The 18,582-nt window shown below is 44.5% G+C and overlaps 2 protein-coding genes across 3 annotated transcripts in view; both read left to right on the top strand.

Annotated features, from left to right (window-relative positions):
• On the top strand, window positions 1-8,839 carry snrpb2 (small nuclear ribonucleoprotein polypeptide B2). The gene is made up of 7 exons (XM_055650106.1): window positions 1-122; window positions 2,860-2,951; window positions 4,651-4,823; window positions 5,834-5,968; window positions 6,433-6,489; window positions 8,054-8,142; window positions 8,476-8,839. Exons 2-7 carry the CDS (start codon window positions 2,888-2,890, stop codon window positions 8,633-8,635), a joined length of 678 nt encoding a protein of 225 aa, XP_055506081.1. The 5' UTR covers window positions 1-122; window positions 2,860-2,887; the 3' UTR covers window positions 8,636-8,839.
• Window positions 8,840-12,128: 3,289 nt separating this feature from the next.
• Window positions 12,129-18,582, top strand: part of LOC129706115 (protein kinase C and casein kinase substrate in neurons protein 2-like) — a 60,885-nt gene continuing 54,431 nt past the window's right edge. Inside the window, exon 1 of one of the 2 annotated variants that reach the window (XM_055650105.1) lies at window positions 12,129-12,485. The gene's annotated coding sequence lies outside the window, so the exon portion shown is untranslated. The remainder of the gene's footprint in view (window positions 12,486-18,582) is intronic. The other variant, XM_055650104.1, reaches the window with a different exon arrangement.

Below are 18,582 nucleotides of genomic sequence, written 5' to 3'. Positions count from 1 at the left end.
GGCGGGGGGGCGGGCAGTCGTGTTGCGCGGAGCCGAGTGAGTGAGTGAGGGGGGGAGAGGCGGCAGCGCCAGCGCCAGCGCCGACGGGGGGGACTGCGGCTGTGTGAGGGGAGAGCGGACTGGTAAGGACCGGGGAAGGAGAGATCGGCATCGCCCGGGGGCCTGTATGTGAGGGGAGAGTGGCCTCGTATCCGGGGAGGGGAGAGGAAAGGAGAGCCAAAGCCGGCGGGCTGTGTATGGGGGAGAGCGGCCTGGTCAACGATCCCTTTGGGCCTGGCGAAACGTGGACACCGGGCGGGGGGCAGAGAGGGGGTGGTGCAGCCGCTTTCTCAGTCCCACAGCAGGTTGAGTCCGGGGGCCCGGGCCTGGGCTCTGGGTCGTCGCGGGTGTCACGGTGACGGTGCAGCCCCGCCGGCTCTATCGGTACTTAGTTTAGTTCATTGTCGGGTGTATCCAGTCGGTGGAAAGTGTAAACATGATTACATAGAAATTAGGTGCAGGAGTAGGCCATTCGGCCCTTCGAGCCTGCACCGCCATTCAATATGGTCAGGGCTGATCATCCAACTCAGTATCCCGTACTTGTCTTCTCTCCATACCCTCTGATCCCTTTAGCCACAAGGGCCACATCTAACTCCCACTTACAATCGAGCAATTCACAGCGTGCAGATACATGATAAGGGGAATAACGTTTGGTACGAAATAACATTTCGTTCAGACCGAAAGGTCTGAATGACAAAGGATTCAATCCAATATAAGGTAACACCCAGTTAAAGATAGTCCGAGGGTCTCCAATGAGGTAGATGAGGACCAGCTTTTTGGTTGTGGTAGGATGATTTTCAGTTGCCTGACACCAGCTGGGATGAAACTGTTCCTGAAACTGGAAGTGTGTGTTTTCACACTCCTGTAACTTTTGCCTGATGGAAGAGGGAGTGACCAGGTTGAGACTTGTCCTTGATTACGCTGCTGGCCTTGTTGAGGCAATGTGAGGTATAAATTGAGTCAATGGAAGGGAGGTTGGTTTGCAGGATGATCTGGTTTGTGATAGGTTTAAAAACATGTTTAAAAGCAGGGTTAGCTAAATCAGCCCCTCATGTCTGTTTTGCAGTTTAATATTGTGACTACTCAGTTGCCTCAGGCCACTTCCTGCACAAATCATTTATCCCTTGATTCCTCTGGTGATCAATAAATTATTCAATGCTCCCTGCAATGTAGTCATTGACTGGGATTCACTGCACAAGAGGCCTGCAAGCCTCAAAGATTCACCAGCCTTTGAGTGGTCCTGAATGGTTACCCTTATTTTGAGACATAACCCTCTGATTTTTGACATCTGAGCCACGGAGAACTTGTTTTGATTCTGTCAAGTCAAACAGGAATTTTTCCCAAGAGATGAAAAGATGACCGAGTTGTCTAGTAGTAAAATTGAGTGAAAAGTAAGTGCGTTGACAAATGCTGAGAGAAGTGGGATATTGGCAGAAGTGATATTTAAAATATCAGTCACGGTGGCACAGCGGTAGAGTTGCTGCCTTACAGCAAAATGCAGCGCCAGAGATCCGGGTTCGATCCCGACTAGGGCGCTGTCTGTATGGAGTTTGTACGTTCTCCCCGTGACCTGCGTGGGTTTTCTCCGAGAACTTCGGTTTCCTCACACACTCCAAAGACGTACAGGTTTGTAGGTTAATTGGATTAATTAATTGGCTTGAAAAAATGTAAAAATTGTCCAAGTTGGCGATATGCAGAGTACTGCCCTGCCGACTATAAAATTCAGAAGGTTCAGTAGGTAAAAATAATAAACAGTGAACGCTGGAAATGCGATGCTAGATTGGCTGATTGTCTAATATATTTGAGTCTAAAACGGTAGAGCTGCTGCCTCACAGCGCCACAGATCCTGGGTTTGATCCTGACTATGGTGCCGTCTGTGCATAGTTTGTACATTCTCTCTGTGCCTGCATGGATCAAATCTAGGTGCTCCGGCTTCTTCCCATATTCCAAAGACATGCAGGTGTGTAGGTTAATTGGCTTCCGTAAATCGGCCCTCGTGTGTACGATGCAAAGGTGAAATAACATAAAAATAGTGTACGGTGATTGTTGGTCGGTGTGGATTTGGTGGGCCAAAGGACCTGTTTCCACGATGTATCTTTGAACTAAACCAAACAAGTCAAATGTTGATATGTTCTTCCTTAATAGAGTGAAAATAACACAACACTGCAGACACACGGAATACTCAGCAGGTCAAAAAGAAACAATTCATGTTACAGGCCAAAATTGTCAGAATATATAAAAGAAGAAAAGACAAGGCAATTTAAAGTTGCAGAGTGTGGATAGTACTATTGGAATCTGAAGTTAATTAGCTGTTAATGAAGGCACTAATTGTGTTTCCATCACACTTGCAGTGATACTAGATTATAAATACATCAGGGCAGGGATATGGACCTAGGTATGGTTAGTATAGTAAGACCTGAGTGATCTCCTGGACAAGTGTCGATCGCCTGGATTGGGGTCGGAGAGGAATTTCCCGGTTTTTTTTCCCGAATTGGACCTGGGTTTTTATCCGGTTTTTTGCCTCCCCCAGGAGATCACGAGGTTCTTGGGGTGGAGAGGGGTGATAGAGGTATAAAGGGGAGGGTAGTGTCTTGTGTTCTGTGTCTTGTGTCTACTGTTTGTGGTAAGTGTGTCTGTTTAGTGTTCAGCCATGAGCGAATGGCGGTGCGGGCTCGACGGACCTGGTGGTCTACTCTCGCACCTACTTTCTATGTTTCTATGTTTCTATCAATTCACAATTTTCATTTGGCAATAATTTTAAATATTTCTCCTTGCCCATGCATTATATTCCTAGTTATAGCAATTTCTTTTTAAACCTAGGATCTGAATTAACTTGAAGACGCAAAAAATGGATATCCGACCTAACCAAACAATTTACATAAACAATATCAACGATAAAGTTAAAAAAGAAGGTAAGTGGTTGTGAAGCTTTCTCAAAAGTATAACTTGTTTGCATGTATCTGCATTATCTGTGGTTGAGTGATTTGGCACATCAAAAATAGTGAGACTGTTACACAGGAGTTTTTTTCAGAGCAATCCTGATGAGTTTTTCTCTTCAGAGCCAAACTCCTATTGTCATTCACTGCTGCACTCAAATTCATTTGGACCATCTCCGATATCTCCCTACCGTTTCTGAATCTCACCGTCTCCATCACAGGAGACAAACTATTGACCGACATCTACTACAAACCTACTGACTCCCATAGCTATCTAGACTACACTTCTTCCCACCCTGCTTCCTGTAAAGACTTTATCCCCTATTCCTAATTCCTCCGTCTACGCTGCATCTGCACCCAGGATGAGGTTTCCATACTAGATCATCGGAGATGTCCTTATTCTTTAGGGAACGGGGGTTCCTCTCTTCCATTATAGATGAGGCTCTCACTAGGGTCTCCTCGATATCCCGCAGCTCTGCTCTTGATCCCCCTCCTCTCATTCGCAACAAGGATCCTCACCTTCCACCACATTGGCTGTCGCATACAGCATATAATCCTCCAACATTTTTGCCACCTCCAATGGGATCCCACTACTGACCACATCTTCCCATCTCCACCCCTTTCTGCTTTCCGCAGAGACCATTTCCTCCGCAACTCCCTGGTCAACTTGTCCCTTCCCACCCAAACAACCCCCTCCCCAGGTACTTTCCCCTGCATCCACAGGAGATGCAACACCTGTCCCTTTAGCTCCCCCCTCGATTCCATCCAAGGATCCCGACAGTCTTTTCAGGTGAGACAGAGGTTCACGTGCACCTCCTCTAACCTCATCTACTGTATCCGCTGTCAACTTTTGTACATCAGCGAGAACAAGTGCAGGCACGGTGATCATTTCGCTGAACACCTCCGCTCAATCCGCCTTAACCTACCTGATCTCCTGATTTCTGAGCACTTTAACTCCCTTTCCCATTCACAATCTGACATTTCAGTCCTGGGCCTCCTCCATTGTCAGAGTGAGGCCTAGTGCAAATTGGAGGAACAGCACTTCATATTTCGCTTGGGTAGTTTACACCCCAGCGGTACGAACATTGACCTCTAACTTCAAATAGCCCTTGCTTTCCCTCTCTCTTCATCCCCTCCCCCTTCCCAGTTCTCCCACCAGTCTCACTGTCTCCAACAACATTCTATCTCAGCCCCACCCACTACCGACATCACTCCCGAAACGTCACCCATTCCTTCTCTCCAGAGATGCTGCCTGGCCCGTTGAGTTACTCCAGCTTTTTGTGTCTACCCTCTTGTCATTACTTCTGTTCAAATTTTATTTTACGCTTGAAGCTGAGAATTTGACATTTATATGACCATTTGGTCAAGTAATCGTTTAACAACTTATTTTATTCCTTGTCCTCTTGCATTATGTTTATTAAAACACAGTTGATTAAATTGGTGGTGTTAAAAGGAAGAAGTACCAAGGGTAATGTAAGGCATAAATATGTATTGATAATGAAATGGTGTGTACATATGTTATTACAATGAGATCAGTCAAATGGTATGTTTCCAAAACGTACACTATTTTAAAAGCTGTCGTCTTATTAACATTGCTCAGTCTTGATAATGTTATGAAAATCATTTACGAAAGGGACTAAAATGAAAAATTAACCTTTCTTGTTTCTCTCCGCAGAGTTGAAGAGAGCACTGTACGCCTTGTTTTCTCAATTTGGTCAAATTGTTGATATCGTAGCTTTAAAAACTATGAAAATGAGAGGGCAAGCTTTTGTAATTTTTAAAGAGATAATCTGTGCTACGAGTGCATTACGACAAATACAAGGATTTCCATTTTATGGCAAACCTATGGTAAGTTAAAGACATAATTGCTTAAAAATGTAAAGTCGCATAGGTCTTTGGGGCATCTTGTCCATTGCTGACCCCATTTACTGACATGTGATCTGTAGTCTTGTAGTTATGGGTTTTCATTGCAATTGGAAGCTTATGACTAGCTGCCTCAGGATTATCACTTGTAATCTGCCAGCGATTAAAATGGCGTTAGGCTGTTATCCACGGAGATAAGAAGCTAAGAAAATGCCATTTGTGATATCCGAATCTCAATCTTTGAATGGTTTTGCCCTATTTACCAGCTCTCCTGCTTTTCCACCATCTTGTGAGTGGGGCACAAACTAACAGCTTGTGACAGATTTTCCAATGATCATGTGATGAGACAGGCCTAATGTCCCAAGTTTGCTACTTTATTAATTATCATGGTATTGATGTAGTATTTCTTAATTTAATGAACTGAACAAATTGGTATTTGAACAGACTTCCACACCATTTTAGCGAATGAGCTCTTTTAATGTGACTAAAATTATATTTGGTCAGGTGTGTATTGCAGTCCTGGTGTGTAGATTGAATAAAAAGGAGATGCCAGATTTTATTTTAATGTGGGGATTGCTGGCAAATCTGGCATTTATTTTCCACAATAAATGTGGGTATTATTGTCAAGGCAGCATCTTGACCAGGTAAAAGTATACCCACTTTTGGGATGAGATTACTAGTGTAAAATGTATTCACAATTTAACTTGGTTATTTTGACACACTGGCCTAATGGTTAATTCTTAATAATTTTGGTCATTTTAGTGATGGTAAATGGGGCATGTGGTGGAACAAGTGTCTTTGACAATTTAATATCAATTTGTGGTTTATATAGCTTTCTTTGAACTTGTTTTTTTGTTTTATGAAGGAAAGATTTTAATGTCAAAAAGTGCATTTCAACACAGAAACACACCTTCCCAAAATGTTCACTTTCCTATCACTGTATTGCCAATGATACATTTTGCTGAAATGTGCATATTCTACTTTATTCTCCTCAGCGTATTCAGTATGCAAAAACTGATTCAGATCTTGTCTCAAAAATGAGGGGCACCTTTGCAGATAAAGAAAAGAAAAAAGAAAAGAAAAAGAACAAAGCACAAGAACAAATAGCTGTAAGCAAAAAAGCTAATCAGGTAAAGAAGGCTTGTCTTATATCAGGCAATTTTTAGAATTTAAAATTTCGATTTATTTTTAAATGTATTGGATGCTTTAATTAGACAATAGCCACCTTTGTAACGTAGTTTATTGCCAAGTCTAGCGATAGTCTGTCAACAAATTTGTAAAAGCAATAAGTGTATTTTGTGTTTGCAATGGAAACAATTATTCTGCATGGTTGCTGCTTAAATTTTAATCTTTTCGTTGGAACACTAGAATTCATAGTTGAGAATGAAATGTTATTTCATTCCAATGTTTTGGAGATTTCATTAATCAGACTGCCTTGCTTGATGATGCAAGGCAGTGTTAAACTGTATGTATTGATTAACTATTTTGTTCAGATTAAAATGAAAAACAAGAATTAGTCGTTAGGGTGGGGATAAGGGGATCGGTAGTTTTTCACATTTATCGTTCACAACTTACAATGATTCCTTACCTTTAGGCAACAACACAGACAACTGCAAACTCTAACCAAACAACCTCTTCAACAGCTCAGCAGGTAAGTAATTAACAAAAAAACAAAATCTGTTATAATTGAAACTCCTGGAGATAATAAACTTAGATTCTGATCTTGCAAGGCATTTGGTAATAGTTGGTAAGTTTTCTGCAGTTCCATTCTCAACAATGGGATGTGGTGGTACCTGACATGGCAGATGGGTGGATACTTTGAGCTCTTACTGCCAAGTAGCCTTTGACGGCATGCTCCTGATGTTCTTGATCCCAGTCCAACAGTCCTACACTGCAGTTGGAGTCAGAGGCTCCTGGGAACCACTGTATATTCTGCACTTCTTCATGAAATGGCCACTAGCTGCGCCGCATGATGGCAGCCTCTGCCTACAATCTGTCTGTTTTTCTATCTTTTTTTAAATTTTTAGTCTGTTTAAAAAGTATGTGTTGGAGTTTTTAAAATATTTTTATGTGGGGGGAGGTGCGTAGGGTAAGGGGGAAATCGTTTCTCAGTCGCTTCCTGGCAAGGATGCGACTATTCTTCGAGTGTCCCCCCCCCCCCCCCCCTTCGGCCTACCAACTGGATTGGCGCGGCCTTCCCTGCCGGGGACCGACCAGGAGCTTAAGCAACGGCGCAGCACTGGATTCATCGCGGAGCGGGCGATGCCTTTCCTGGGATCGCTGTTTGAAGCTCCAGAGTGTTGGGCCTGCTGCTTCAACATCATGGAGCTGTGGAGCATCCAGCCGTGCGCGGCGCTGACTTCAACATCGCGGAGACTTGGGATCCCTTTGCCGAGGGCCGCCAGTGTGAATCTCCATCCAGCTCGGCCTGTGGACTTCGGGAGCCGAGGTCTCCGATAAGAAGTGGCCGATTCGGAAGTCCAAGCCGCTGAGAATGTTTTTCCGTTCCCACATCGAAGTTCCATCATCCCGGCAAAAGGACCTGATGATCGGGCGGCCTGCAGCGGCGACTGCGGGGGGTTCGGGAGGCCCCCGACCATGGGTGAACAACATAGGAGGATGACTGAACTTTGGTGCCTTGCCTCACAGTGGAAAATGTTGATTCTGCTGTGGGGGATGTTTATGTTAAAGTCTATCGTGTGCTAAAAGTCTATCTTTTTTTATTCGTATGGCTGTATGGTGACCCCAAATTTCAATGTATCAATTGGTGCGTGTGACAATAAATGTCTCTTGAATCTCTCTTGAATATTGAAAGCTTTAAACACATCCATGAGTTTTGATTGTGTCTGCTTTGGGTCGAGTGTCACACGTGAACAATGTGGCAGATCCATTGTCGCTGACATAGCCCTTTCTTTGAATCATCAATCAAACTTTAAACAATACATAGTCCTATTATCGAAGTTGTTAATGCATGTTATAAATGGCTGAATCATTGTTCTAGTGCAAGTCTCCCATTAAAGATTTACTTCAAGCTTGTTACATCTGTGCCGTTTTAAAGTTTCCATAACAATATTTTTAATTGAATATCTTTTGCCAACCCTCTTCACTTTTTGATCTGAATTTTAAGTATATTCATATGATTTTTGATGTATTTGTACTTTAGTCCAATTTTAAACAAAAGTTTTAAGTTTTCAATCTTATCTTCTTCCTTAAAGGTGCCAGATAATCCACCCAACTATATTCTGTTTCTGACAAATTTGCCTGAAGAGACCAATGAGATGATGTTATCTATGCTGTTTAATCAGTAAGTAGAAACTGGGGGAAAAGCCATTTTCTTTTTTTTTTTTGCTGTAGTCAAATAACATGGATCATTTATTTTATTGATTATAAATGTAACTTGATTTTACTTTGGGGGTGGATGAGAATATAGTGGTTTCCCGCAGGGGTTAGTTATTGTTCAGACTTACACAACATTAGACAGAATTTTCACTTAATGTCTTCTGCTTGATTGCTGTTCAGTAAAACTATTTAAACCATTGATTACTTCCACATTGACTTAAATCTACTAAATCAATCTTTAGCATTCAAAATATTTGTCATATCCGTATTAACTTACTTTTTTTTAAAAACTTTTCAGATTCCCTGGGTTCAAGGAGGTGCGTTTGGTTCCAGGGCGCCATGACATAGCATTTGTTGAATTTGAAAATGAAGGGCAGGCTGGAGCTGCTCGCGATGCATTGCAGGGATTCAGAATTACACCATCGCATGCAATGAAGATCACTTATGCCAAGAAATAATTCGGGTCATGGGGAGAAAACTATTCCACAATCTCACTCAAAACAAAGCCCTGCAAATTTCTTGGGTGTTTGTGGACTTGTAACAACGATTACATTCTGTCAACGACTGAGATGTGTCTTTGTCTGTCCCTGTATGACGTTGGGTGCGGACATCTGAATGCCAAGAGACTGGTTTGTTTATATAATAAATGTTTTTTCCAATAACCCTTTTCAGAATAATAGCTGTTATTTCATTAAAAAGCATGCGGATGATCCCCCAAGCTCTAGATCATCCCTGAAAGCCTTGAGTCGTGTTCAACTACAATCATACAATTCCAACTACAGAAAAGACCCAATGTGCATTTGTGCTCTGAGTATTAATTTAAACAATGTCCAGATAAAGTCAGTAACACCTTGGTGTTAGAACAGGTTAAGTTCTGTGATGATCAGATAAGATCTGTATCTGATAAACACCTCGAGCTGTTGTATCATTGTCAAACAGCAAATTTGCCAGAAATGTACAGAAAACTGCATAAGCAATTTGAAGGCATGGCTTCCTTGGTGAATGTTACCAAGAAGCATGGGAAACATAATGTGTAGGAAGGAACTGCAGGTGCTGTTTGAAACCGAAGATAGACACAAAAAGCTGGAGTAACTCAGCAGGTCAAACTGGAGAAAAGAAATAGGTGACGTTTTGGGTTGAGACCCTTCTTGAGAACTGGTTTCGGAGCAGTGGCAGCCCAGGCTTACAGCCAGCGTGGAGAAGAAGCGCTAACTCCACTGCTCCGGGTCAGTGTCCCGTCAGTCCAGGGTCACCCTAGACATCTCCGGCTACCCCCGGACAGGGATGGGACACTCGGGAGGAGACGTAGACAGTCCAGTAGCAATTCAACAGTGCTTGCAACGCCGGAAACCCAGGTTCGATCCTGACTACGGATGAACCGCAGATCTGTATACATGCAGCAGCATAGTTGCCGCAAATGTTTATCGCGAGTGACCGTTGACAAATCCCATGATTCCTTGCTTTTTTCGGAATACCAAACTCATACTGTTAGGAGGGAGAGATAGGTCAACCATGATTGAATAGCGGAGTAGACTTGATGGGCCGAATAGCCTAATTCTGCTCATATCATTTATGATCTTATGACAGATTTTGGGAGTACCAATATGGCTAGAACATGAATGTTGGTGCCATGGAGGGTATTGAGGAACTGGGCACTTTCGTGCACAAGTTCAAAGATCCTGGAAGGTAGCAGTGCAGGTAGATCATGTGGCGAAAAATGCATATTGGATGCTGCCCTTCATTAGTCAGGGCATCGAGTACAAGAGCAGGGTTTTTATGCTCCAATTTAAAACATTGGTCAGACTTTGGGTTAGATGTGATGGCTCTGACGAGCTGTATATGAATAAAATCAAGCTGAGGGCTGCACAGATGCTTCAACATATTCTGATGCCAATGCTTGTCCATTCATGAATACTATTGGAAGAAATTAACTAGTCAGTTAAGGCACCACTGTGGGATATTGCTGTCTTATTAAGGAGAGAGGAGCAAAGTTTAAAGGAGATGTGTGGGGCACGTTTTTTGACACGTGGGGTGGTAGAAGCTTGGAACGTGTTGCTGGGGATGGTGATGGAGGCAGATCTGATTGTGGTGTTTAAAAGGCTTTTAGATGGGCAAAACAGAGACAAGGTGCTTGAATCAAGCAGGTCAGGTAGCATCTCTGGAAAACATGCATAGGTGATGTTTTGGGTTAAGACGCTTAAGACTAAATACACAGGAACACAGATATGGTTCAAATGCAGGCAGAGGCGATTAATTTATTTTGGCACCATGTTCTGCACAGAAAGTTGTGGACTGAAGGGGCTGTTCCTGCACTGTACTGTTCTGTTACTCCACTATTTTATGTGGAGCAGTTTCACCGCCATGAGGTTAACCACTTTGGTGGCAAGAACATGCGAGGTTATCCACTTTGGTGGCAACAGCAAGGCAGATTATTATCTGAATCACTGAAAGTAAGCATGCAGGTACAGTGAAGAAAGCTAATGGCATGTTGGCCTTCATTGCGAGAAGATTTATGTTTAGGAGCAAGGAGGTCCTACTTCAGTTGTACAGGGCCCTGGTAAAGACCGCACCTGCAGTATTGTGTGCAATTTTGGTCTAATTTGATAAAGGACATTATTGCTATTGACGGAGTGCAGTGTAGGTTCACCAGGTTAATTCTCGGGATGGCAGGACTGCCATTTGATAAAAGAATAGGTCGACTGGGCTTGTATTCACTGGAATTTAGATGGATGAGGGGATCTTACAGAAACATATAAAATTCTTAAAGGATTGGACAGGTTAGATGCAGGAAAAATGTTCCCGATGTTGGGGAAGTCCAGTACCAGTTTAAGAATAAGGGGTGCGTCATTTAGGACTGAGATGTGAAAAAACGTCATCGCCCAGAGTTGTGAATCTGTGGAATTCTCTGCCACAGAAGCCAGTGGACTGAGGCCAATTCATTGGATGTTTTAAAGAGTTAGATTAGCTCAGGGCTAAAGGAATCAAGGGGTATGGGGGAAAAACAGGAACGGGGTACTGATTTTAGTGAAGTGTTTCGACCAGAAACGTTGCCTATTTCCTTCCTTCACTCCATAGATACTGCTGCACCCGCTGAGTTTCTCCAACACTCTTGTCTACCATATTGAATGGCGGTGCTGGCTCGCAGGGCCAAACGGCCTACTAGACTCCACCTATTTTTCTGTTTCTATCATAACTAGCAAGGCCAGTTCATTGGCTATATTTAAGAGGGAGTTAGATGTGCCCCTTGTGGCTAAGGGGATCAGGGGGGTATGGAGAGAAGGCAGGTATGGGATACTGAGTTGGATGATCAGCCATGATCATATTGAATGGTGGTGCAGGCTCGAAGGGCCGAATGGCCTACTCCTGCACCTATTGTCTATGTTTCTATGTATGTGCGCCAGTTCACTTTGTGCCATTGCATTCCCAGGTGGAGCACGGTCGGGGTTTCGGCTGGAACACCTGTCTGTCTGGCAGCCTTTTGCCCAGGTTCTTTGGCCTTCGCTGGGAATGCCTGCGACATCAGCCCGCGCACTCGGGAGCTGCGGTCCCGGGATGTGGTGGAGGGAGGGTTGACCAAAGATCGACGATGGGGGAATGTTGACTGCGGGAGCGACGCGCGCCCGAGTTTGGGCGGGACGCTGCCGTTGGAGGGGCGCGCGGGGCGGGACTGAGTGACGTCAGGCGGGGCTGAGCGCGCGCGGGGGGGGGGATGACGACGCGGGAGCGCGCTCGCGGCCAGGGTGGGGGATGACGACGCGGGTGCGTGCGTGCGTGCTCCAGGGTGGGGGATGACGACGCGGGGGCGTGCGCGCTCCAGGGTGGGGATGGGGATGACGACGCGGGGGCGCGCGCGCTTCAGGGTGGGGGATGACGACGCGGGGGCGTGCGCGCTTCAGGGTGGGGGATGACGACCCGGGGGCGCGCGCGCACGGTGAGGGCGGGGTTGGCGACGCATGCGCGGTGCCGAGCGGGACAGGACAGCAGCAGCGGCAGCGGCGGCGACGACGGTGGGAGCGGCGCAGCCTGACAGTGAACAACCGGCGGGGCCGCCACACACCGCAGCCTCGACGGCCTGAACCCGCTCCCAGGCCCAGGCTGCAGCTCCATCTGCCCGCGGCTGGTGAAGCTTCTCTGGCGGACAGCTCCGATCTGAGTGAGGGGTGAGGCCCCGGTCCACACCCCACCACTGGACACCAGCTGAAGGAGGCTCCGACCCAGCCGCACGGGGTACAGCCCGCGGGGGTTTGACGCACAGAATCACGCCGCCCCGACCCACCGACCTCTCCTGTTGAACCAAAAAGTTTAAAGGTAAGAGTTTATGGAGCTTTCTGGCTGCATCAGGTGACGCAACTGTGTTGGTATGCGGTCAGGGCTTGACTGTGTGTGTGTGTGCAGCCCGGTTGTCAGCAGGGCTGTGGCGTGTCCGCATCCACACTGGCCACACACAGCATAATGTGTTGTAGCTGTCGGGAAAGCTCAGATATTCCACGGCTCCTCGCTGTGTACAGCATGTTGCTGTATGGTTACCAGAAATAACACGAGAGCTTAGATTTTCCAAGGTTACTCTGTGTGTGCAAAATGGTATTGTATAATTACCAGAGAGCTCAGATATTCCAAGGTTATTCTTTATTGTATGGTAACCAGAAATGGAGTGAGGGCTCAGATATTCCTGGGTTACTCGGTGTGTGCAACGTTATTGTATGGTTCCCAGAGAGCTCAGATGGAGACATTCCAAGGTTATTCTATATTATATGGTGACCAGGAACACAGAGTTCAGGTATTTCAAGGTTACCATGTGTCAAAACGTGTTATGTATATACGCTCAGATATTCCAAGGTTGGAATATTCCTTTGATATTCCAAGTTTGTTCTGTGGACGACATGGCATCGTATAATTTACCAGAAATAACATGAGAGCTCAGATGTTCCAAGGTTATTTTGTGTACAACACGTCATGTGTTGTCAGACTGAAGAAGGGTCTCGACCCGAAACGTCACCCATTCCTTCTCGCCAGAGATGTTGCCTGATCCGCTGAGTTACTCCAGCTTGTTTAAGAAGGAACTGCAGATGCTGGAAAACCGAAGGTAGACAAACATGCTGGAGAAACTCAGCGGGTGCGGCAGCATTTATGGAGCGAAGGAAAGAGGCGACGTTTCGGGCCGAAACCCTTCTTCAGACTGACTTAGTTACTCAGAGAGTTACTCCAGCTTTTTGTGCCTATCTTCGGTTTAAACCAGCATCTGCAGTTCCTTCCTGCACACATTATGTGTAACAACCAGATATAATATGAAAGTTCAGATATTCCAAAGGTGCTCAATATGTGCAGCATGTTATTGTATAATTACCAGGGGGAAAAATGAAAACTCAGATATTCCGAGGTTACTCTGGCGTGTGCATGCTGGCTCCAAAGCTGCAAATTCTGTTTGTAAAGTGTGCGGAAGTCAACGCGCTCTTGCAGATCCCATGCTTGCAGGGTAGGTTGAATAGAAGGAAGGAGGTGGGCGGGGAAACGATCACTCGTCCACTTCAAGGTCTTTGGAGGAATTTATCACAGGAGGTCGTAAATGGGCCGTACAGCGTTTAAACAGGAAGGTTAACTGACGCCTCATTCCCTTACGTACACGATTGAAGTGGAACTTCTGAGAACCGCAGAATAGTTCAAGCTCGATATGTGAGTGCGGGGGCGGATTCTTCTGAAGAAGGGTCTCGACCCGAAATGTCGCGCATTCCTTCTCTCCAGAACTGCTGCCTGTCCCGCTGAGTTACTCCAGCATTTTGTGCCTACCGGCGGGCTCTACTAATCGCATGCGAAAAAGTTTAGCTTTTATTCCAGAAGTTAGTTGCAGTAATCATTGCTGAAGCGCGTTTCTGATACCTACCATACAAGGGGATATTTATTTTTGAGCAGTCATCGCGTTTCTGATATTTACCTGCGTCAATGTTCCACCTTCATTTTGAAAGGTGATCTCCTTGGGAACTTGGTTTATTTTGATAGCTGTTACAGAGAATCATATTACATTTGAGTTAATTCACAATCATATTTGAAACTAGCCAAAATTTGATTGAAATCGTGCCCTTATTTGCATATTCTGTGCAGAATTTTTGAGATGGGGATGCTTGTTTATATGGGCCTTTAAGTATATATTTTTACGTATTCATTAAGTGAGTATGGCATGATCCATGACAATGAAAATGGCATTAGTTTATCATCTGATTTTGTAATTCAGGATATAAATCACAAAGCTAAATCTCTGTTTATAATTGAGTTCGTATTAAACTATAGAATTTTCGTTGAGGCATCCAATTTTTAATGTTCACACTAATTCCACCATAAAAAAAGTAGTGTATTCTGAGGAATAGCACTATATTTCAGGATTGAAGCAACCAGTCTGAAGTAGGGACTAGACCTGAAACGTCTCCCATTCCTTCTCTCCAGATATGTTGCCTGTCCCTCTGAGTTACTCCAGCTTTTTGTGTCTATTTTTGGTTTAAACAGCATCTGCAGTTCCTTCTTACATGTATCAGGATTGTTGCTTCGAGTAGATATTAGTACTTTCTGATTCTGATTGCACCAACAATCAGATACAAGGTTTTAAGAGGGAACTGCAGATGCTGGAGAATCGAAGGTTACACAAAAAAGCTGGAGAAACTCAGCGGGTGCAGCAGCATCTATGGAGCGAAGGAAATGGGCAACGTTTCGGGCCGAAACCCTTCTTCAGACTGATCGGGGGCGGGGGTGGGCGGGGACAAGAAAGGGAAAAGGAGGAGGAGCCCGAAGGCTGGGGGATGGGAGGAGACAGCAGGGGGGCTGAGGAGGGGGAGGATACAGCAAGGACTAACAAAATTGGGAGAATTCGATGTTCATGCCCCCGGGATGCAGACTCCCCAAACGGAATATGAGGTGCTGTTCCTCCAATTTCCGGTGCTGCTCGCTGTGGCCATGGAGGAGACCCAGGACAGAGAGGTCGGAGACGGAGTGGGAGGGGGAGTTGAAGTGCTGAGCCACCGGGAGGTCAGCTTGGTTATTGCGGACCGAGCGGAGGTGTTCGGCGAAACGATCGCCCAACCTCCGCTTGGTCTCACCGATATAGATCTGCTGACATCTAGAGCAGCGTACGCAATAGATGAGGTTGGAAGAGATGCAGGTAAACCTCTGTCGCACCTGGAACGATTGCTTGGGTCCTTGAACGGAGTCGAGGGGGGAGGTAAAGGGACAAGTGTTGCATCTCTTGCGGTTGCAAGGGAAAGTGCCCGGGGAGGGGGTGGTACGAGAGGGAAGGGAAGAATTGACAAGGGAGTTGATACAAGGGATTGCCCTTGCAATCAGTTTAAGTAGTAAGTATTTTAAACCAATGTTGAATTTAAAAAGGGCGAAGAAAATTGCTACCTGTGTTGTACTGTGTTTATTAAGCTAGTTAGTAGTTAAAACATTCAGGTTTGTTTGCCTGACCCATGATTTTTAGTTACTCTTGCCTTGCTAAATAAAGCGTTTGGGTATTTCGACATAAGAAAATAATGGAATGAATCATAGTTGCTGGTAACAAGCTTTGTATTGTGTCCCTCTGACCGCAAAGCTCCCAAATGTCAAAACAGCTAAAGATTTAAAAATCCCTTTCCTTTCTGTCAATTTATTCTCAGGAAATGCTCATCATTGGCACGGCCAAATTTGTTGTTTAACCCTGGTTGCCCTAGTTGGTTTAGTTTATTGTCACGTGTACTGAGGTACAGTGAAAAGCTTTTGTTGTGTGCTTCCCAGTCAGCGGAAAGACAATACATGATTACAATTCAGCTATTTATAGTGTGCAGATACATAATGGTCCGCATCTTAAAGTGTTTGAAGAATTACAAAGGTTTCTTATGTGGGGCTTTCAATGATGGTGACTAGTGGTGACACCATTGTGCGATATATTCTGTTTAGCATACTGCATTGGGAATTCAGAGGCAATTATACTACCTTGCACCTGCTGTCTTCACACTTGGGAGCAAATAATCAAATCCTGGAGATTAGCCGAGCTCATCCTACAGAAAATGGTAGACGCTTTCATACCAGTAGGAAATTTACAAGGGAACAATCTTAACAATCATCTGACATTCTTACAATCCTCTGGACACGGGGAGGATTGAAACATTCCTGTTACAAACTACAATTTGCTCCCTTTTTACATTTAACAGCCTGTATATATTTCATCCTAGCTTGGTGATTATTCCACTTTTAAAGATACTAAACCTCTTCAATATTTCTTCATTTACTATGTTTATCTCAGCCAGTATTTCAGTTATTCTCCATAAATACAATGTCATCAGCAAGATCCCCTTCTTATGCAGACAGCTATGGATTTTTCATTGGGAATCATAACCACATTCCTGCCTCCTTACATGGGTTACCTTAACAGACCATGCTTTCCTTAGTTATTCTGTTGCTATTTATGTACTCCCTTTTGGTTGTCAGAATATTTTCATACAATTCTCTTTGCTTTTAAAATATCTTTTTTTAATTACACTCCAACATTTTCTACACTTTTCTAGGTTTTCTGCTGTAGTACGCGTGGTGTCACTAATTTCTGGTGAATGATTGGGCAATGTTTAGAAGGACTTGCCTGTCCCGCTGAGCTACTCCGACATTTTGTGTCTACCTTTGATTTAAGCCAGCATTTCCACGACTTTCCTACACCAAAAGCCAACATGCAGACGTGGCTAGTGAATAAGGAAGCAAATGGGATGTTGCTCTGTACAAGAGGATTTGAATGTATGAGTTCAGGCGTCTTATTGCAATTATATCAGGCTTTGATGAGACTCCACCCAAAGTATCATGTACCGTTTTGGTATCCTCGCCTAAATAATGAGTGCATTACTATACAGGAAGTGCAATGGAGATGCACTAGACTAGTTCCAGTAATTATTATAAGGCATGACAAGCCAGGTGCAGGGAGGATGTTTTCTCTGTCTGATGGCTCTAGAGGCAACGGTCATGATCTCAGAATAACTGATATTAATTGAGATGAGGAGAAATTTGTTCATGCAGGTGGTAATGGATAAAATCGAGGAGTCATACAGCACGGAAGCAGGCCCTTCGGCACAACTTGCCATTGCTAACCCAGATGCTTCATCCACACTAGTCCCACCTGCCCCCGCATTAGGCCCATGCCCCTTTAAATGTTTCCTATTATGTACCTGTTCAGAACTCTGGAATATCCCTATCTAGTCCCCTCATGATTTTATACACCTCTATGAGATCACCCATCAGCCTCCTGCAGAATAAAGTCTAGCCTTTCCATATAGCTCAGGCCTTCAAGTCCTGGAAACATCCTCTGTACTTTTTCCTGCTTAACAATATCCTTCCTATAGCAGGATGACGAAAACTGAACACAGTACCAAATGCGGCCTCACCAACATATTGTAACATATGTGGGAGAAATTGGAGCATTGGAAGAAATCTATGTGTTCACAGAAAGAACGTGCAAACTCCACACAGATCAGGGTTGAGCCCGAGTCGGTGGAGCTGAGCCAGCAGCCATGTGGTGCATCATTGTGCCACCGTATCCAATAATTAAAAAAAAGAACTGTTAAGGCAGAGATAGATAGATTCTTGATTACTACTGGTGCCAAGGGTTATGGGGGAAAAGGCAGGCAAGTGAGGAGGGAGAGATAGATCAGCCATGATTGAATGGCGGAGTAGAATGAAGATTCTGCTCCTATCACATGACCTGTTTAATTTTCCGATAAATCTAAAAAACATTTAAATATTCTATGTTTAGTGAGTTGTTCTCCATAGTTCCAACAGTTGGAACAAAACGATGCAGAGACTAACAAGTTGAAGCAAAAGTATGCAGACAGACCCCACTGTGCGCCCTTTCAAGTTATGGAAATTCATGGCACAGCAGCACGGGACAGTAGTACAGCTAGTAGAGCCGCTGCCTCACTGCGCCAGAGACCTTGGTTGGACCCTGACCTCGTGTGTTGTCTATTTGGAGTATGCACATTCTCCCTGTGACCGTGTGGGATTTCCACCGGGTGCTCTGGTTTCCTCCCACATCCCAAAGAATTGCAGATTTGTAGATTAATTGGTTTCTGTAAAATTGTCCCAAATGTGTTGGGAGTGGATGCGAAAGAAGGATTAGTGTGCCAGTGTGGACAAGTGATCGATGGTCGGTGTAGATTCGGTGGGCCGAAGGTCCTGCTTTCATGCTGTATCTCTACAAACTAAAAATAAGCTCAATTCTCATTTGTTTGGGTAATGATTTCACAAATCACTCCACAAAGGTTAGTGATATGGAGAAAACATTGCTCTCGTGTAATTTGTTTACAGAAACAAAATCAATACAAAATTGTTTTATTAACTGGCATTTTGAAACGGGAGCAAATTACATAGGTAATAGTCAGATAAGTAATGAAAAATCGCAATACGG

Source organism: Leucoraja erinacea, chromosome 19 (genome assembly GCF_028641065.1).
Source record: "Leucoraja erinacea ecotype New England chromosome 19, Leri_hhj_1, whole genome shotgun sequence".
NCBI classification, from domain to species: domain Eukaryota; kingdom Metazoa; phylum Chordata; class Chondrichthyes; order Rajiformes; family Rajidae; genus Leucoraja; species Leucoraja erinaceus.
This window is presented reverse-complemented; position numbering and strand designations above follow the sequence as displayed.